We start from the raw sequence: 21,205 nt of genomic DNA, 5'->3' as shown, positions 1-21,205 counted from the left end.
AATATTTATTAATTCATATTAGCTACAGATAAAGACAGATTTAGAATTTATTTTATTACATTAACATTAATGGGAGGACTGAGTTTGTATGTCTCTAACCAAGGAAACATAATTAGGTGTATATCCTGACAAAGATAATAATAATGAGTCTTCAGTATGGGAATCAGTCGGGACAGAATGATGTTTAGTCTTCGTTAACTTTAAGTATGAAAATGCCGATTCACACAGGTACGTAGTTCTGAGACAGGAATAAATATATTCGCTACATTTGGTGATACTGGGATATTTTTCTCGGTTGACGTTTTCCAAAAATCCAAAAATATAGAAATCTGTTGCGGAAAACACTCACTTATCAAGTAAATAGATGGGTAAGAAAAGCCACAATTTAATTTAAAACATAAAGAAAAGGTACTTACATTTTAAAGAGAAGAAAAATTGAAACTTGACATTGTTGCCGTGGATAAATAATATTGATTAATAATAATAATAATGTTAATACTAAAGAAAGAAGCTACCACATGACAGTACCAACTATTCAAGCTAAATGGCTGTGTTTTCTACGAGTCCAGTCATAACTGCATGCATATTGTTGCTTTTGCGTGTTACTTTCACTTGTTGTGTTCAGTTACAAATGTAACACATTAAGTCAAGACATGAGCGATCGACCAAAATTGGCTTCACGATCAACTGGTCAATCATGACCAACTTGTTGGCCACCCCTGGTCTATACTACTTGTGAATGCTTTTCTCGGTGGCTCTTTTCAAAATTTTGTCTTCCAGTGTCATCATCATCATATGGTCATAACAGACTGTTTCATGGAATTGCAGGACACAAAAATTCCTTCTCCTCTCCAGATGCTACTGTGTTGCACTGCACATTCCTACTGGTGAAGTGTGGATTATTCACATAAAAAATTGTGGATACAAGGCACAGATGTACACCCTTACCTTGTAATGATGATATGTTACGTTAGTTCTGCACAGTAAAATCACAAAATCAGAGAGTTCTTTTTGAATAACCCTGTAATATAATATCTCTAAATATAAAATATTTCCATGCATTAACACATGTTTTAATGGTTGGCAACCAGTGTGGTGAAGTCAGGAAACAAATAGTCCAACTCATACTCCTGCAAATTTGAAATGTGACTCCAACCTGTCCATTTTTTAAATGTTACACTATAATTCCTTTTATAAGATACCACTAGGTATTTGAATATTTTTATCTAAAATATCTCTATAAAGGTTGTACTAAAATTTATGGCAGAATCAAAAAATGGATATAATGAATTTACCTTGGGAAAACTTTTTAAGTAAGTAAAAAAAACACACATCTTAATCAGCCAAAAAAATTCCGCTTTTATTAGTTGATTATCAAAAATTGATTTAAATTTAATTATTTTAAAGAAAAAAATTAAATATAATAAATACAAAAAATAAAAATTTGATGAATGACATAATAAAATTGGTCCATAAAATAGTTTCTCCTCCTCAGGCTACTCAGTGGCATAGCTAGGGGGGTGTGGTAGGTGCAGTTTGCACCGGGCCCCTGGAAAACGATAGTCCCATAGGGCCCCAAAATCACAAGGAAAAAAAATTCAAAAAATTTTTCATGGCAATCAGAAAAAGCAAAATTCGGCATTTGGATGCTCGAGCTGGGGCCCCTATTACACAGGAAAACCAGCAACTCAACTCTAATCTAGTTATACACTATATAAACCACTACACAAAAATATTTTAGTCCGCTTACGTAAACAAAACAAAAAAATACCTAACGCATCATTCATCAAATGAAAGAAATTGAACATCTGAACGCAATGTTTTTAACGGAATAAATAAATTCAAAAGCCAAAATTTATAGAAAAAATTACTTGTTTTCGTTTGGACGTTCCCAATTACCATTACGGAAAAAGGACACCCCTGCTGAAAAATTTTTTCGGGGGCCCAAAAATTGGTTCCGCACTGGGCCTGGAGAATCATAGCTATGCCAGTGAGGCTACTACAAGAATAGTTAATTTCCTACCGATGATTGAATAAACTCAAGTATATAGTAGAATTAAATATGAATTTTGGAAAATTACCAATCATCTTGAACTGATATATACAATTCTGTCTTCAGAAATTAAACCAGTGAATAATAAGCTGAAACAATCCTATTAATTACATTTTGTAATTTTATCTTCCTCTTTTAGTTTGTTGCAGTTAGATTCTGATCTTGGTTTTATTTTTTTCATTGTTTTCCTATTGACTGTTTTAAGACCAAATTTTGTTATAGGAGCAATAATAAATAGTCATAAATAACTCTCAACCAATAGAAAGATGGTGAAAAATTTCCACAACAACACTTTATCTCACTGAGAATTATTTATTAACTTTAACAAATGTTTTCAACCTGTTCTACAGGCCATCTTCAGGTTTTTTAAAATTATGGAACATAGCTGCTTTTTTAAAAATAATAATCTTAAAATAATAATAAAATAAAAATCTTTGAAATAATAAGCAATTTGAATTCAAAGAACAAAATACAGTAATACATATATAATTTAAAATTATAAAATATTTATACAGTAGAGAGTCATAAATCGGCACCCTGGTAATCGGAATCGCCAGTAATCGGCACAATTTTCAGTCGGACTGTGTCGTGCTGAATCGAACGTTTTTGATACTAAATTTACTTCTAAAGTATAATTTTCATGTTTTTATATTCTTCAATATATTTATTTTGTTTGTACAAAATACAGAAATAATTTTTAACGATACGATAGCCTCGATTATTATTATAAAAATTTTCGTTAGGCTTAAAATCGACGAAAATTCAACACGAAGCGACACGCAACGGAGAAAAATTCAACACAAAGCGACACGCAACGGAGAAAAATTTGAACATCGGACAGGTTAATATATTTTTTCGTACATAGACCGTAATCGGAACAAATCCCTAATCTGAACAACCCCAGTCCCCAATTGATTCCGATTTTCGGTTCTCTACTGTATATACATAATTTAACAAACTAGTAAAATATAATCAGATAAAAAATAAATCAACAGCAGATGGTAAGAAAGTAGTTTTTATTTTTTATTTGATTATATTTTACTATTTTGTTAAATTGATAACTATCCATCACCAGTGAAGGTTAGTTATCCTGCACAAGTTATCCACTACACCCTGTTGTTGCTGCTGATTGTCTGTGACTGCTTATTTTGCAGCAAATGATAATATCTTATGGTGCCTCCAATATCTTCAACCTGTGGATGCAGCTGGCAGCTTTCAGCACAGCCTCAGCTAAAATGATATAGAGATCCTATTATCTTTTATTAGTAAAGTACAGGTCCAGAGGTGCCCATAGACTGTAAAAAAGAGGAGATACAAACTTTAAAAATGGCATCATTCATTTTGCAGAAGTTTCAAACTGATTCAACATCAGACCAGTATTCCCACAAAGTGACACTGGTTGCAATCAAGGCTAACTTGGCCTTAAAAACAAGAAACATTCCTTGTTTTCAAGGCCAAGTTTTGGTCAACATACAACAAAGTTACATGGGACAATGGACAAATATCATTCATTAGTTTCTAGTGTAGCTCTGTGATACTGCTTCTGATCCCAAGCTTGGATAAAGGAGGAGGGTTGCCGGCGTCAGGAAGGACATCCGGTCATAAAACCTATGCCAAAACTACATGGAATGTCTTCTAGGGTACAAGTAACAAAAGTTACTTGTACCCTAGAACTGTAGTAACTGCAACTTTGTTAGGGCATCCCCCGCAAGTGACATGCAGTCATGTCACCCGAAAACTGTCAAATGAGCTTGGCTACTGAACCAAACCTCTTCTTCCTCCTCTCTTTCTGGACTAAAGAAGTTAGTCCAGAAAGAGAGGAGGAAGAAGAAGAAAAGTATAAGATAGGTACTTTAAACATTGGAACATTGAATGGGAAGAGTAGAGAGTTGGTTGTTCTTATGCAAAGAAGGAAAGTGAATGTTCTGTGCCTGCAAGAGACAGGAAATAGAGCTAAAGAACTTGGGAAAGGGTGTAAACTGAGTGGAGCAAATGAGGAAGGAATGGAGTTGGTATCATAGTTGATAAAGTTCTAAAAACAGAGTCAGTGAGGTTAAATGGAGGTGTGATAGAATTATGAGCATTAAGTTGGACATTGGTGGAATTTTCATTATGATTATGTGTGTTTATGCTCTTCAGCCAGGTAGTGGAGAAGAAGAGAAGACAAACTTTTGGGCAAATCTTGACCAAGTTATAATGTGTGTTCCTGTGAACAAGAGGTTAATCTGTGAGGGTGATTTAAATGGTCATGTAGGGAAGAGGAAGAATGCGGAAAGAAGAGTTCTTGGGAGATGGAGTGTGGGAGAAAGGAATAGAGAGGAAGAAAGACTAGTTCATCATGCTGTGGCATTTGACCTTGCACTAGTTAATACCTACTTTGAGAAGAAAGTGAATCAGCTGGTTACATACAAGAGTGGAGGGAGTGGAGTCTAAAGTTAAGAGTACTGTGGGCACTACAGAAGGGTTCTCTTTTAATGTTGGTTTACATCAGGGTTTGATCCTTAGCCCTTATCTGTTTGACCTGATAATGGATGTGTTGATTTGTGATGTAAAGTGTGGTGCTCCGTGGCATATGTTGTTTGCACTGTGTGAACCTTCCCAAACCAAGGCCAAGAAGAAACTGGAAGAGAGGAGGAAAGTTTTGGAAGGAGGGGGCATAAAGATTAGCAGAACTAAAACAGCTTATATGACTCTGAATGGCAGGGACAAGTGCAATATTAATCTCAGGAATGGAGTCAGATAGATAAATCTGAGACCAGATATGGAAACCTTAGGGCAGCAATTCTCAACCTTCTTAGCTCCGTGACCCCCCAAATAGTAAATGTAAATAAAATTAATATTTTGCGACCCCCCCGCCCAAAGGAATAACAGTAAGCCCTACTATTACTAATTGAATTTTGACTGTAATTATAAATGTAAATTTTTTAAAATATTATATAATCACATTGCACTAATTTTATACATTAAGAAAATACCGACAGTATAAAAAATGTAATACAACTATTCCTATTATTTTATGTTGCTGCGTTTATAGCAACGAGTATGAATATGCATGTATGACGTGTACATACATGAGCAATTTACAAGTTCCAACTTGATGTGTATGTGCTTTTTGTAATTTGATCCATGTATGGAGAAAATTTTAAATGAAAAACAAATGCAACCATCACATTAATTTCTTTTCTTTACATGTGTACTTATTGTAAGTAAAATGTTTATAAGTTTATAATAAATGATTTTTTCTCATAAAATGATTTCATTATTGTCTCACGACCCCCTTTAATATCACCGTGACCTCCTTGGGGGTTGCAACCCCTAGGTTGAGAAATGCTGCCTTAGGGATATGAGGCCCTGTTTAACTATATATGAACTTCCAATGCAAACCCAGAGGACATGTTATTTCAATTCAAAAGTTCCCCCGAAAGTAGTTAATAGATGACTGGCACAACTCTATTGTTAAAGGAAAGGTATGATGTACAGGGGTAAGATACTACAGTACTAATTCGAGGTGGAGAGCATATATTTTAAATTAAATAAATTAAAAATATGATTAAAAATTACAGCCTGGCATTGTGACAATTTTACAATAAATTATTGCTTGTTAACTATATCTATATCCAAACTTCTAGTCTAGGCTGGAAGTCACATGATATTTTTAAAATTAAAAAATAATTAAAAATTGCAAGACATCATTGTGATGATGTCGTGACAAGTAATTGCTCATTAATAAATAAATTGCATTATTTTTTATAGTTTATACAGTTATATTGAAGAATTTTAAAAAGTTTATTTATTAATTTTTGAAAATTATTATGTTAATAATATAAATATATTTTTAATTATTTATTTCAGGTGTTACATATAGAAGTAGTGAACTTAGTTGCATGGATGATACTCCTCTCATGTTTTCACCTTGCAGTTCTCAGTCTTCACTCAGCAGTTTTGAACAACATTCCATTCATGATGACCGAAGTTCAATTATTAGTGATATTAGGTAATTTTGAAATATATATATTTTTGTTACAATTTTCAAATAAGAAAAAACATACAAATAAGTGCTTGCGACATTTTATATTTTACAACTGTAATTAAAAGGTAAATGTTTTAAAAAAGCAAATTTATGTTTTATAAAATTGATTTTAAAATGCCAATTAATTATTTTCAATAAAAATTTTTGTGTAATGTTTCTGTTATAAATAAATTATAGATCTATTTAAGAATCTATTATGTTTTGAAAATGAATAAAAAAAACTTGGATGACAGTTGAAATTCTGATTTAAATGAATGAGAGGTAATAATCTAAAGATAGGGATGAAAACAAATATAAAGAACTAGACCAAGAGATTTAAAGGAGTGTCAAAAAGGCAAAAGAGATGTAATTATATAACTGTCAAGAAATTAAAGAATGTGAAGAAATTTGATAATGCTAGAAGACATAAAAAATATACAAATATAAAAATATCTATAAGCCCTATAATTATATTAAAGCAAATGAAATTTAATTTAGATACAATGCTTGTATCTAAATGAAAATCAACAACTTTAGTGCCTTTGACCGGTGTGCTTCTCTCTTCTTTCTCTGTAAAACGCAAACGTTTTCGAACCTCGTTGGTTCTTCGTCAGGCGCTTGTATCTAAATTAATAGTTCTGGAAATGAAGATCAGACAGAGGTTTGAGTAATGTAACTGGAATGGGGATGTGTGGATGACTAACGGTAGTTATGGGTTCGAGTTCTGTTCCAGGTCAAATAGTTTCTTCCAGAACTATCTAAATTAACTAATAAACATTAATTTAATTTTAATTATTAAATTTTATAAGAGATGATGCCTAATGTTTACCTTTATGCCAAATTACTTAGAAATTAATTATTAATAGTATCAATAGCCTGATCTAATTTGGCAATCATTTGGTATTGACATTAAAAACATAGTGAAATCACTGAAACATTGAAAAGATTATATTATAACTAGGACTCGTGTTTTTATGCAAATTCATATTTGAGTTTTGGTTGATATTCTTTAAAATACAAAAAAAAAAAAAAATTGGAAATCTGAAGGTTCTATGACCCAAAATTTAGGAGTTATAAATGCATATTTTAATTTTCTAGACTAACCTACTGCATTGCCTCATTTCATTGCACTTTATCTTTTTTCAAAATTTTTTAGAAGTAGACTTACTTAAAATACCCAAACTCCAGCAGTAGTGTGTGATATTAGCACTAGTACTAACATTTTCAGAGTTCTTATGTCTCCATCTTCAGGTTCTACAGCCATTCGAACATAGAACAAATTTTTTTGTCAGACATATGATGATGTTTGTATCAAACATTTTTTTTAAAAAAGACTAACATCAATGCTGCTTAAAATTTAGCACTTATATGTTACTATTATTCAGTTATCACTAATGACATGTTTGGGTGTGATATTTTTTATATCTCATATAAGGCTCTCCATGCCTGGGACAATGAGTTACTGTCTTTATAGTTGATGATTATTTTTTCCCTTGATGCTTTGTAAATTTTGACTTTTTCCAGATGCCTTATTTGTGTTTTTTTACCTGTGTTGTGTAACAGTTTGGTTTGATCTACAAGTATATGCATGTCTTCTTCCAAGGCTATAGTGGATAAAGCAGTGTTGTTTTGTCTCTTTTTTTTTTATCAATGTTATGTGCTCTTGGAGGCATTGATGTAAAGGTCTTGAAGTGGCCCCTATATATTGAAAATGCTTTTCTGTTCTGTTATCCATTATCAACACTGCATGTGCCCCTGGAAGGTTGGACTTGTTGATCTTTGTTGTTGCAGACTATATATTATTGGGCTTCTTTTGTATGCTATGCCTTATTTTAGAATGCAATGGCATTCCATAACTTTTTTAAATTTCTGTTGGAAAAGTGTAAGAAGATCGTTATTTTTGGATAGCTATTTCCAGTTTTTGTTATTTCTTATTCAAATTAAATTATGAAAACATTAGTAATAATTTTTCTTTTTGCTTATCCATAATGACTTATTGATTGCATTAGTAGTTACTAAACTATATCTTTCTATTTCAGTCACAGAAATAGCCTTGTCTTGTCACCTAGTGATCTTCCAGAATCTCCTGGTTTTGCAAGACCATCAACACCCAACACTTTAAAACAGCCCATTTCTCAGTTTACTGATGTAGCTCCTCGACCAGATTTGGATGGTATTATTTGTCCTATTCCATCTGCTCCAAAATGTTATCAACCAAATTCATCTACTGATATGGCCAACTACAATGCAAGTGATGATAAACTTTCCAGTAATGAACCTTTATTCAGGAAAATGTCAGCAAGAAATAAAAAATTCAAACATAAGGTTTATAGTGATTCTGAAATATTAGACTTTAAACTAACACCTCCTACAATAAATGAAAGGATTAATTATTCTTCGTATCGTGCTCAGTCTTCAGAATCTTTAGTTTCTAGTCAAAGAAAAATGGTAATATATCAACTTAATTATATTTTCATTTCATTTAAATATTTGTATAATATAGACTCAGATTTCAAAATATACTTAGTAGGCTCAGGCCAGGAGTGACAGATTTTGAGAGGTGGCAAAATTGGGAGGCATAATATAAAAATTTCACAAGAAAAGTAGCTAAATAATTCCAAATACACAATATTTGTAATTAATTATTAAATTGTTTACTTAAATAAAGATAATGATTTAAATAATTAATTACATCATATAGATAGCTTTGATATAATTTTTAATTAAAACAAAATGTATCATTTTCATTTTCTTTAAAATGTACTAAATTTTTACACTTTCATATAATATTCTGTAATTAAAGTCCAAGTTAGTGTCAGAAGCATTTACATTTATGTCAGAAAAGATGGGAGTCTGGTTTGTGCCTACAACGGCAAAAGAGTTAAATCTGGCACTGTAAGTTTTGTAATTAATATTTTATTTGTTTAAAATATGTCCAAAAGACTATAGGCACACTTCCTTGGCAATCAGCTAAGTAAAGTAACATATAGTTTGTTTACTTAGCTGCTTTCCAAAGAAACATTCTCTATATTATAAACTATCAGATATGTTTTAAATTTATTAAAATAAATTTAAAACATATCATAACACATTTCTGAAATGATAATATAAAACTAATATAATAATTAAAAGTTAATACTTTTATCAGATACTAGAATGTTAAACACATTGAAATAAATTGCTTTAAGTAACTTTATATAAGCATTGTTTTGAAGAACTTATGGAAATCTGACAATGTTTTGTGAATTAAAAGAATTGAAGAAGATGTAGTGAATATTTTTAAACTGATAATGGAATTCCATATTTTTGTGCACCCATTAGTAAAATAAATAACACCAAACAAAGAATTTACATCTATTTGATACTATGGTTGATAAATCTATATTATAATTTATTCATGTATCATTTTGATGCAACAGATGAACTTTTAACATCAAAAACAGAAACTTGTGATCATATATAAAAAATAAAATATTTTAAAATCATTTTTGGTTTCAAAAATATATATAGAGCAATTATATACAGCTAAAATGCTAATTAGATATACGTTTTCAACTTTATGCCTTGTAATGACTTCTTTAATCATAAACAACAACACACAATACCAGAGTGTAATAGACAATGTACTCTATGAAGTAATGACTGGTGTGCAACGAAAAAAACAAAAGAGAAAGTTCACCACTAACGTTTTCGAACTCCTCTGAGTTCTTCTTCGGGTGTTAAAAGGAATTCTGAAGAACTCAGGGGAGTTTGAAAATGTTAGTGGTGAACTTTCTCTTTTGTTTTTTTCATTGCGCACTGGTCATCGGTTAATAGCGTACATTGTTCTTTAATCATAAAATTAATAGAATAATTAATTAATGAAATAATTAAAATATTTAAATATCAATTGATCATATTTGATTTCATAATTCTAAACTCTTTATAAATACTTTTAAAACTGTTTTAAAAACGTTAGTGTATAAATATACAAAATTATCAAATTTCTAAATGTAATAACAAAAATGGAAAATTAAAATGTAGAAAAATAAATTAAGTAAGGGTAAATAACAAGTAAATTTTATATAATTAGTAATCACTAACATAAAATAAAGAATTTTGTTTGATTAACTGCCTTATAATTTTATAATTCCTAATGTAATAATTAACTTATGAATAAATAAGAAGCTATTTATTAAGGTTTACTTTATATTATAAAGCAGTTTGTATTTATTTATATTGTGTAATTATACATCTTAATGTAACAGTAGAACTAATTGCATTTCACTATTGCAGGAACTTAATAAAGAAGAATTTAATAGAAGAAAAATTGAATATAATAATATATTTCATTCCAAAAAATATGACACTGACATTGGTTCAATAAATAATGCAAAATTTCAATCAAGTGGTGGTATGTTTTATGATGGCATCAGTCATAATTCCTATTCAATGCATTCTGTGGAACCTCATTCATCACTACCAATCACCAGTAGAAGGTTATCATGTCAAGATATTGAAGGTAATATTTACAATTAAATATTTAATTAATGAACAATGTTCTATAGAATTTAGTGTCTCAAATCAAAATCAAGAAGGTAATCTTAAACAGCTCGACATTTTGAATATCTTATAAAAGTTATTATTGTATTTAGATGATTATATTCTGAATAAGGTTTTTTTCTGGCAGGCAAAATTTTACATAAATCTAGGTAGACAGCATTTTTATATATTTAAATTATATAATAAATACGTTAAAAACAATAATCTTTAAAAAATTGTAAATTTTCTAAAAATAAACGAGTTTTAAAAAACAACTCTTTTTTATCCGATTTCGAAATGAGCGAAGGAACTGAGATGGACACCTTAAAAATTAACAAATATTTCTTACTTTATTGTTCATTATCCATACGTTATTATCCAAATTATCCAAATGCATTTCACAAAATCGTTTGCCTCTTCAGTGGATATTACACCTTTACAACACTGTTACATTTATATTCTATCAAACTATCCCAGCATGCATCTACAGATAAACCAGTATTCAAATTGATGACATTTGCATAACTTTTGATGCAATAATGTTCAACGATGCGTCTCGTTATAATATTTTCTATTTTATACAGTATTTTAATATTATTTCTATTTATGATACAATTCTTATTCGGCAATTCGACTAAAAAGAACCGAATCTCCGTGGCATCAACATTGTAAAAATAAGAATTGTATCATAAATAGAAATAATATTAAAATACTGTATAAAATAGAAAATATTGTAACGAGACGCATCGTTGAACATTATTGCATCAAAAGTTATGCAAATGTCATCAATTTGAATACTGGTTTATCTGTAGATGCATGCTGGGATAGTTTGATAGAATATAAATGTAACAGTGTTGTAAAGGTGTAATATCCACTGAAGAGGCAAACGATTTTGTGAAATGCATTTGGATAATTTGGATAATAACGTATGGATAATGAACAATAAAGTAAGAAATATTTGTTAATTTTTAAGGTGTCCATCTCAGTCCTTCGCTCATTTCGAAATCGGATAAAAAAGAGTTGTTTTTTAAAACTCGTTTATTTTTAGAAAATTTACAATTTTTTAAAGATTATTGTTTTTAACGTATACAATAACCGATCCCATTGCTTGATATTTGTTTATTATTATATAATAAATATTTTTTGAAGAACATTTTCATTCAATATTTGCACATTGTTATTTATAAAACTATATAAAACAAGTTTTTCTTTTACTGTAAATAATCAAAAATAAATTAAATATATTAAGGAATTGTATAAGGAATTGTACTCCCAAATATCTTACATCATTTATGAATAATGTTTTAAATATCTTCATATTCCAGAATAAATTGTGATGGACCAGATCTCACCTGCAGGATGGAATATATTTTTATAATTAATTTTTATATTTTGTACAGTAGACCCCCCCTATAACACGGTAGATACGTTCTGTGTTATATGAATCAGTGTTGTACAAGTTTCTTAAATATATGAGCCAATCACAGCCCAGCAAGTGTGCAGTTTAGGGGCTACGGCTGTTTGAAAGGTTTTCTTCCATAAAATTAATCGATTCTAGAATAATTTGACTAAACATTTCCAAATCAAGTATAATTTTTTGGGAATAATTCATATAAATTATGCTATAAACAAAAATTGTTGGATTACTTACCGAGTGTGCACCGTTCGAAGATGCCATTGCCTAGGCTTGTTTATGTCCCGGAGCGACTCATTGAACGGCAGCTGCGTTTCCTGATAAGTTATTCTTTCTGCAAAGAATTCGCTGAACTTTGGAGACATCATTAATAGAAATATAATTTTAATGGCCATTGAATAATACTGTAAATGTTGTTTTCACAAGAACTATATAAAAATTTATCAATAGTTTCCCACCTAAACTCTCCGTATATACGCGATAGCGCTGGACGGCAGCAAGTAGTTTGGCTGTTAGTCCACTATTGGTCCAGATTTGACCAATCTTGTCGCGATACGAATCGGCGATGATGTTTTACCGTGTTATACGAGTCTCTTAGCGTGTTATACGAAACCGATTGCAATTTTTTCACTGTGTTATAATGAACCCGTGTTATAGGGGGGTCTACTGTAATTATATACTTATCAGTAGAATTTATTTATCAATATGTATCATAAAAAATTTGATGTACGATAACATTTAAACTATGGCATTAAAAATAAAATGCACATTTTATTAATGCACATTTCTTACAATTGTTTCCAGTTAATCCTGTTCCAAACCCTGTTTCCAGTTAATCAATGAACAAATGTATAATTGCAAAATGTAACCTTATTTTGGACAAGGATTTAAATTTACAAGGTGATCTATTAAGTTTGGGGACTGAATTTAGAAAAAAATTCAGAAATGGTTCAGTTTTGTATGTCTTCAAAATACACTCCTCTGTGATCTATATAAATTTTTATAAACTCTAGTAATTTATGTATGCCCCATGAAAGGATCTTTTTGGAATGCTGTTTAGTTCTCTCCATACAGCCTCTTGAATTTCCAATATTGACTGAAATTGTCAACCTTTGAAAACATTTTCATTTAGAGAACAGGACCTCCAACAATCTGACAAGTCCCAACTGATTACTTCCTATTGCAAGAAAAATCCAATTTTTTAGAAAATGAATATTAATATAATTTCTCCTTTGAAAATGAATAATAAAGAATTAATTAGATAATTGCAGTAATATAAATATATAATTTATATTTAAAACATTATTTTGAAGAGGTTAAATTAGCATTATTTTTTACTTTACAATATTTTTTACTTTACATAGTATTGATAATAAATATGAGTATTAAAAATTTTATTCATATATTCTTTTCTAGTGCAAAGTGAAACTACAATTCCACCTCCTCTTCCTCCTCCACCACCGCCACCACCTCCACCACCACTACCTCTGTCTTCTCAGAAGAATGGTTTACATTTGTCATATAATTTTTCATATACTTCAAATGATATAAAACCTTTAAGATCTTCCAAATCTAATGGTATAATCACAACTGCTCATATGGATTCCTCGCAAAAAGTTATTAGTAATTTAGAAGCATCTTTTAATTCTTTCCCTAAAAGTTTTGATAACTTTATAAAAGAGCCAGTTGCATCCAATGGAGATCTAGCATTTCAAAAAATTGCATCTTCTGAAGCTTCAAAAAATTTAGAAAAAGAATTAAGTCATAAAATTAATGGAATTTCCCAAAATAAAGACATGGATAAAAAATTAACTGTAGATGTGAGGAAACAAAGAGTATCTGGAATAAATGATTATGAGGAGAAATGGAAGAAAGATGAACAGTTACAAGAAAAGTTAATACCTGGTAGCTGTAAGAATTATAATAGTGAAACCGGTGAATCACAAAAATTACTAACTAATTTAGTAAAACCTATGAATGGTAATAGAACAAATTACTCTAATCTTACTACCAAGCATAGTAGCACTTCTTCTAATAGTTCACCTGAAGGTATCAGTTCAAACAATAGTCATAAAGATATAAGCGATGCATCAAAAATAAGAAGAGAGGCCAAGAAAATTGCCGAAAAAGTTGAAGCCGAAGGAGAAAACATAGTGGATGAATTAACACAAAGCAGTGTTAGTTGCATATCAGATATTGATAATGTCCTTCCTCCTTCAGTTATGGGAGATGGTCTTTCTTTAAGTATGACAAGTAGCGGTTTATCAGACGTATTATCTTCGACAAACAATGGGAAAATATCAGGAGAAAGAAGGCCCAGTCTCAAAAAGTCGAGAAAAAGTATGAGAAATCGTGCTTACTTGCACGATACCGTCCGACATAATCTCCATATCGACGTTATGAAGATAAGTTCGGGATCAGAAATTTTAGAGGCAGTCCAGCCACCATCGGGCATGGATTCTGTCGAAAATTTAAGTTTGAAAAGCAGCGAAACTTCGGATAATGTTTTAGATAACGTGAATCCACCTTCAGTAATGGATGAATTATCTATGACTGGAAGTTGCGCTAGTTTAAATAGTATTAGCTCAGATATTTTAGAGAGTAAATCTCATTCTGTAACTGATGCACCAAATGGTAAAAGTAACAACTCTGAAATGTTTGAACGTCTTAATGCTGCTGCTGCTATGGTGCAAGTTTACTCAAGAGAATTATCGAATATTATGACCGGTAGTATGAAGAGTAGTTACAATTCAGATATTATAGATCAAGTAAAACCTCCTTCCGCATTTCAGGAGATTACAGAGGTCACGGCCGAAGATGGTACAGAAGTTGCTTCGGATACTTTAGCTTCCGATACAGAGCTAGAAGAAGAATTACCCCACGATGACGATGCCTCTGTTCCTTCTTGTGAAACTGTTCAGGCATTTCATTTGTCTAAAATTGCGAAGGAACAGATCGAAGGAAGTACGGAAAATCTAGTCAGTACAATTCGTGAAGAATTGGCAGTTACGAATAGATATAAAAAGAAGAAAGTGGCAAAAGCCAAAATATTTCCAAAGAAAGAAGATATAACTGCCGAAGAAGCGTTAGCTTTACAGGAAAATGCTAAACTTGTTGTGTCTACAATTCACGAAATTAAAAATAAAACTACTACAAACGATATGATAGAAGATGAAATTATGTCATTAGTTTCGATTGAATCAGAAGATAATCCCAAAACTGAACGAAAAGGTGCAAGAATAGTAAAACCAATTAATAGAGAGACTATTCGACAGATGCAGGAGAAAAAGATTTCGGAAAAATCAAAAGGCATCAGAGGAAGAGCGTCGGTACGATCGGACATCAGAAGTGGTTTGCATACTAGTAGATCAAAACAGAGTACGATTAACACATCGTCGCCGCCAAGCGTTAAACCTACGAGAACATCAGCTCTCAGAGCATCTCAGAACCAAAGATCTGCGGCTAGAAACGCTAGAATTTCGAGTAAATCACCGATGAGTTCTTATTTGAGTCTTAGCAGACCTTTAAGAAAAATCGAACGATCACAAAACAGTTTAGATAAAGAGAACATTCCTCAGAATACTGATTTAAAAAATATTACAACGATAGAAGTTAACGGAGAACATAGTAGTACAGATTCGGATGATGGAAAACCGAAATTATTAGTTAAACAGGGAACGTTTACCAAAGATAAACCTAGTCAAAACGTTCCACACATATCACCGACCAGTCCTAAAAAAGCACAAAACGGCAATATATACATCAGATCACACCCGAATATTCTTCCGTCTTTAAAAGATACTATCAACGAGCATCCGCCGATCGAATGCGATAAATCAAACAGCATTAACAACGGTAAAAGTAGTACCAAGAGTCTCACCAATAGCACCACTCGTTCTAAATTTAATTCCGTTAGAAGAAACAACAATAACAGTTTTAGAAAACTGAATAATTTGAAATCTTCTCCAAGTGCTCAGAATCTAGGAAGACAAGTGAATGAAAAGAAATTTAATAGTAAAAGAAGTCCTAGCGCCACGAATTTATCAACTCGTAGCATTTCCGCTCTGGGAAGTAGCCAAAGCACCGCGAGCAATGCAAGCAGTTTATCATCTCTGTCCTCTGGAGCATCCATAAAGAAGGGTCCAATCATCAGAAAGGATGTTCCGAGCAAAATCGCCTTCTTATGGAAGAAGAGTGCGTCTGACGGATGTACTAGTGATGGAGAAAGGAGTAGAGGCGTTTTCATGTCCAAAATGAAATCGAGTGATGGAGAATCAAACAAAGCATTCACCAACAGAAGTTTGAGCATCAGGTATTCATTTGTTTGTAACAATTGTAGAAATAAAGATGTTCTTATTCCTTTCACTGAAGAAAAGAGTTACACACGCGCATACACCTATAAATCAGTTATGAATATCAAGATCCGTATAAAAATAGTCTGGTTAATATAAATAATAGAAATTGTCATAGAAAAGTTAAACGTATATTATCATCATCTATGTTTAAGAATCAAAATATGGGCTGTGGTGTTATGCGCAAACGAACATCATTTTTAAAAAGTAATTTTAACATCTTTATTTCTGTAATGTTTTTGGACAACATTAATTTATTAATAGAATTTATATTATTGTTATCAGAGTAGATATTTGACATCATCGAATGTATACTCATTCATATTTTATTTTTACAGGACAAGATCGTCTTTCGTAGTAGCCACGTCATCGTCTGGAGATGGTCTAAGTCGCAGTTCCACTTATGACAAACTGTCTCAGGAGAGCAGTCAAAGTGGAAGCGACAAAGAAGCTACCAAGAAACCCGAGGTTTCTCCACCTTTTGTTCCTTCCGACAAAAGACGTCCGATAAGAACGACTCCCATCAAAGGAATTGTTCACTGCCATCATAGTCACGATATACGTACACCTCCTATCAATACGTGGAAGAAGAGCAGAGCGTCTCAAAGACGATCACTGTTAAATTCGTCCGTCAAGACGTCAAAACCCGACAATGCCAGATTGCGCACGCAATCCACGGGAAGAAAACACGTGTCTACCGATTCCGTAGAGACGTCTGATGAAAACGACATCTCTCTCACAAAAGTCAAAGTTTGCGCAACGGGACTCGTCACCTCAGATAAAACCGAAAACGAGGATCATCAGAATAGTAACGTTTTGAAATCCGAGGACCAAGTAGATGGGACGGTTTTGACATCCAATATCCCAAATGTGACGTTGCGGGACGAAGAAGATGAAGACGACAAAGCGCCATCATCCGAAGTGGGAGAGAGTGAAGAAGAATGCGTAGACAACCAATCGACCAATCGCACCGAAGCATTTGCGGAGACGTCGGACATTCAAGGGGAACCAACACCGTTTTTGGTGACGACAGTCTGATCTCTTTTGTGACGTTTCTAATTCTTGTACAGAAAATGTCTGTCCCAGTTTCGTGTGATGTAAATAATTGAATATCTGCCGCATGGTCGGAAATTAACGTTATGGTTTTTTTTTAGAGAGAAAACGTCTACGTGAGAAACCTGTCTCGATTGTCACTATACCGACTTTATACGTCACGTATCACATTTAAAATGGTTTCTTTTTTGCATAAATATTTTTATTCCATATTTATAGAAATTACCACGATATCCTGTGTGCTAATTCTCCATACCACAATTTGTATCTAGTCAGTTTCGTCAAAATAACATTTTTATCTTTCTCTTTTCCGTTTTACATCGTTCTCCAAAAGCTATTTGAAATATACTTGGAGAAATCCCTTTAATTAATATTTTAAAAATTTTCCAGCGAGTTTTTACATGGTCATTTCGAAATTTTGATCAGTAATTACCGTGACAAAAGTGTGAAATAGCCAGTAATGTGGTTCGTTGTTAAAAGTGTGCTCTTCTATATTTATAGAAACGAGCGCTACGATAAATAAGGATGACATGTTAGTATTTAATTTTGTTTTTGAGCAGAAAAGTATCGTCCGCGTGACGTAAAATAGGATCGAAGGTCGAACATATTTGGAAACAAATATTGTTCGAGCCGAAAAAGTCCAAGAATGCAAACCAAATTTCTCAAATTCTATGTGAATAATTTGTGTATAAGAGAAATTAGCAATCGATATCTTGGCAATTTCGTGAAATTTATTTATATATTTATTTTGCTATCAAATTGTAATCGTGAAAAATTGTAGAAAAAAAAAAGAACTACTGAATAGAGTAGTTTAATTTGATATATCTTACGATATTGAATATTAAAATTCCCTCTAAAAATACATAATGTATATACATTATAAAAAATGTATAAGTTATTAATATTTAAATTTTGAACAATATTTTTAACTGTATTATGTATAGTACTTAACAATGACTGTAGTTATATTCAGGTTGGTGCAATTTCCATATAGGTTATCCGTCACACTTGAGAAAACACGAAATGTTAGAAGTTATGGCATGTCTAGTCATCTATTTATTTTTTAGAAACCAAATTCTGTAGGGTTTTTAGATATAGCCAAATCAAAGTAGCCACGACGTTAATTTTTTCATATATATATATACATTCATTTTTTTAAGAGAAAACGCTTCCAATGCCTCTCGATTGCAACTGATTTTTCTGTATTCTAGAAACTGAATTTAAAATGAATAATGAATATCAGCTATATTGAATTATAAGCCTGACTTACAAGAACAACCTGTAACCTTAATTTTGAAATTATGGTTTTTTTTTAGTTTTTATATTTTAATATATGCCCCATATTCAATTTTATGTTTACGAAATATAACTTGTGCAATAAACTTTGCTACGTGTGGTCTGTAAAGTATTGTGTTGTTATTGTTCTCGAGTATTCGGAAAATTCGTCCGATATGGAAAAGTATGTATATAATGTAAATAAATTATGAAATAAATATAATACTTTTATTCCAGAATATTTTAAGAAGTTTCGATGTTACTTTCCTTTCATTTTTAAATTTAGTTTATTTCAAGACTCTTAAGAAAAAAGTATTTTTAAACCGTAGTAATTGTTTACATTATATAATCGTAGGATATCAAAGTAACTTTAGCTTTCGTTAAGACAACTTTAAGTGTGTGTATATCCAGTGTACCAAAGCCCCTTTAGCCGCCATTCAGGATCATCGAGTGACGTTTCCACTTTCCAGGACGAGGACCTAGGGGTTAGTACAATGAATCCCAGGTTGGGTCGTGAACCAAAGAACTCGATCTTTTTCTATCTTTCGCCATTCCTCTGCAAACACTACCGTTACGTCGTCGGTCCTTTTTCTTAGGTTATCGTCTATCTTGTCCATCCACCTCTTTTCGGGTCTAAAATTCGTGTCGATTGATGGATTAATAGCGAGGTTGAGGCCGAAGTTTTAAACGCGAAAACTTGTACGTCGGACGTTCAGCGCCGCTTTCCTGTAAGCCTAGAAGTTTGACGTTGGCGTTTGGAAAGTCAGTGGAATCATGCTCGACATTCCAAACGCCATTGCCAAACTTCTAGGCTTACAGGAAAGTGGCGCTGAACGTCCGACGTACACGTTTTCGCGTTTAAAACTTCGGTCACAACCTCGCTAATATCTACCTGGCGCCGAGGACAGCTTATTGCACTCCAAACTGGGTCAGATGGAGCATGTAATCTGTAGTATATCTGTTGCTAAATATTTAGCAATCCTGTAACTATCAATCCCCGGATTTGAGTTAGGGGTACTCGACTACTGTAAGAAATTATTCGACTCAAAATCTAACGGCTCTTACGACATTCTAAACTATAAATTCCGAAATAAACGTTCTTACAATGCAAGAATCGTCTTTATTGTTTCTGTAATAATAGCATCAAAACAATTATTAAATTTTCAAGTGAACTATACGAATTATTAATTTTGTTTTTAATTTCAAAATTACTGTGTTTCTATATAGTATTTGAATATTTGGCGTCTAAAGGGACTCTGGTACTCTGGATATATACACACTAGAGTTGTCTTAATCTTCTCTGTGCAACTTTGCCAACAGAGATGTAAGGGATATTTACAAAATGCGAAAACTTTTTAAAGATTTTTTTACTGAAAAGCACGAATGCTGTGTTTAAACTGTTTCGTAAGAATAAAGAAATCTCATTATCAATAATTTTGACTTTGGGATGGATGATTGCTTTACTCTATTTTTATGGTAAAAAAGAAAGCGGTTCGTCTTATTTTTAAAAAATTTTCTTCGTAAATAAAGTAGTTGTGAATTTTATTCTAACAATGCTAAATATAAATAAATTATAACTCTACATACGAACTTTCGGTTTGTACTGGAAATCACGCTATTTCAATACAAATGTTTCAAACAAACTAAGTTAGATAACCGACACGACTCTATTGTTAACAGAAAAAGTATGATGTGCAGGGGCAAGACATCATTAATTAAAAGAATTGGGAACATCGTGACGAAAAGTTGCAGCCCAGCATTTTGACCAGGTCACAATAAATAATCGTTCGTTAGAATTAGTTTGGTTTATTTATTTACGGCAACGCGACACGAGAGCGATCTGCATCCGAGAAGACTTTTATGTAAAGCTGGCCCCTATTTAGATATTACTAACGTGAAGAAAACCCGGAAAACTCTACGTTGCCAGCCCTTGGCCATGCCCAAATCCACGACAAACTAATCACCGGTGTTCGGTTGTTTTATCCATTTAGCTACTGGAGGGCACTTAAGAAAGTATAATGGCATATTTGCCTGCAAGATCCCCAGACTTGAATCTATGAAATTTTTGACTCGGGCTATATAAAGACTTGGTCTACAGTGATTCCATTTATCTATCTGGGTTAATATGGAGGTTATTGTATAATCGTCTACCCTCCGAAGAAACGGCCGAAGTTGTTTTGCTTGTTTACACAAAATTACTCGCGAAAAGCTGGAGAAATACCTTCCGGGGATCTTTTAAGGGTAATTGGCCCCTATTCGAGCATTATAGACGTGAAAAAAACCCGAAAAATTTCACGTAGCAAGTCCGTCCTAGCGAGGCGCAAACCCACGACCGAACTCCCAGTGTACTGGTGTTTTGGAACTATTTTTGTTGTAGAAAAAATTCCTATCATCTCATTAATGCATTCCCAAACTTTCATGACTTTCTAATGAACAGTTTTTGCTGCAGCCAGCTGGGAAATATCAAGTTTAATTTGGGAACCCATATTCTAGCTCGTTGCTAAAACTGCCAAAATACGCCAAATTGT

General features: G+C 32.2%; 1 protein-coding gene across 5 annotated transcripts in view; it reads left to right on the top strand.

The window, feature by feature from the left end:
• The window catches only part of LOC136976158 (adenomatous polyposis coli protein-like), a 99,852-nt gene extending 80,936 nt beyond the window's left edge, over positions 1-18,916 (top strand). For all 5 annotated transcript variants that reach the window (XM_067271372.1, XM_067271371.1, XM_067271373.1 and 2 more), the window contains 5 exons: positions 5,906-6,047; positions 8,102-8,510; positions 10,338-10,563; positions 13,414-16,309; positions 16,688-18,916. In XM_067271372.1, coding sequence (XP_067127473.1) covers positions 5,906-6,047; positions 8,102-8,510; positions 10,338-10,563; positions 13,414-16,309; positions 16,688-17,387 — 4,373 coding nt within the window. In that variant the 3' untranslated portion in view covers positions 17,388-18,916. The remainder of the gene's footprint in view (positions 1-5,905; positions 6,048-8,101; positions 8,511-10,337; positions 10,564-13,413; positions 16,310-16,687) is intronic.
• Positions 18,917-21,205: the final 2,289 nt, after the last annotated feature.

This window comes from Centruroides vittatus, unplaced genomic scaffold (genome assembly GCF_030686945.1).
Source record: "Centruroides vittatus isolate TY-2023 unplaced genomic scaffold, ASM3068694v2 contig_397, whole genome shotgun sequence".
NCBI classification, from domain to species: Eukaryota; Metazoa; Arthropoda; class Arachnida; order Scorpiones; family Buthidae; genus Centruroides; species Centruroides vittatus.
Note: the sequence above shows the minus strand (reverse complement) of the source record. Positions and strands in the feature narration are given on the sequence as shown.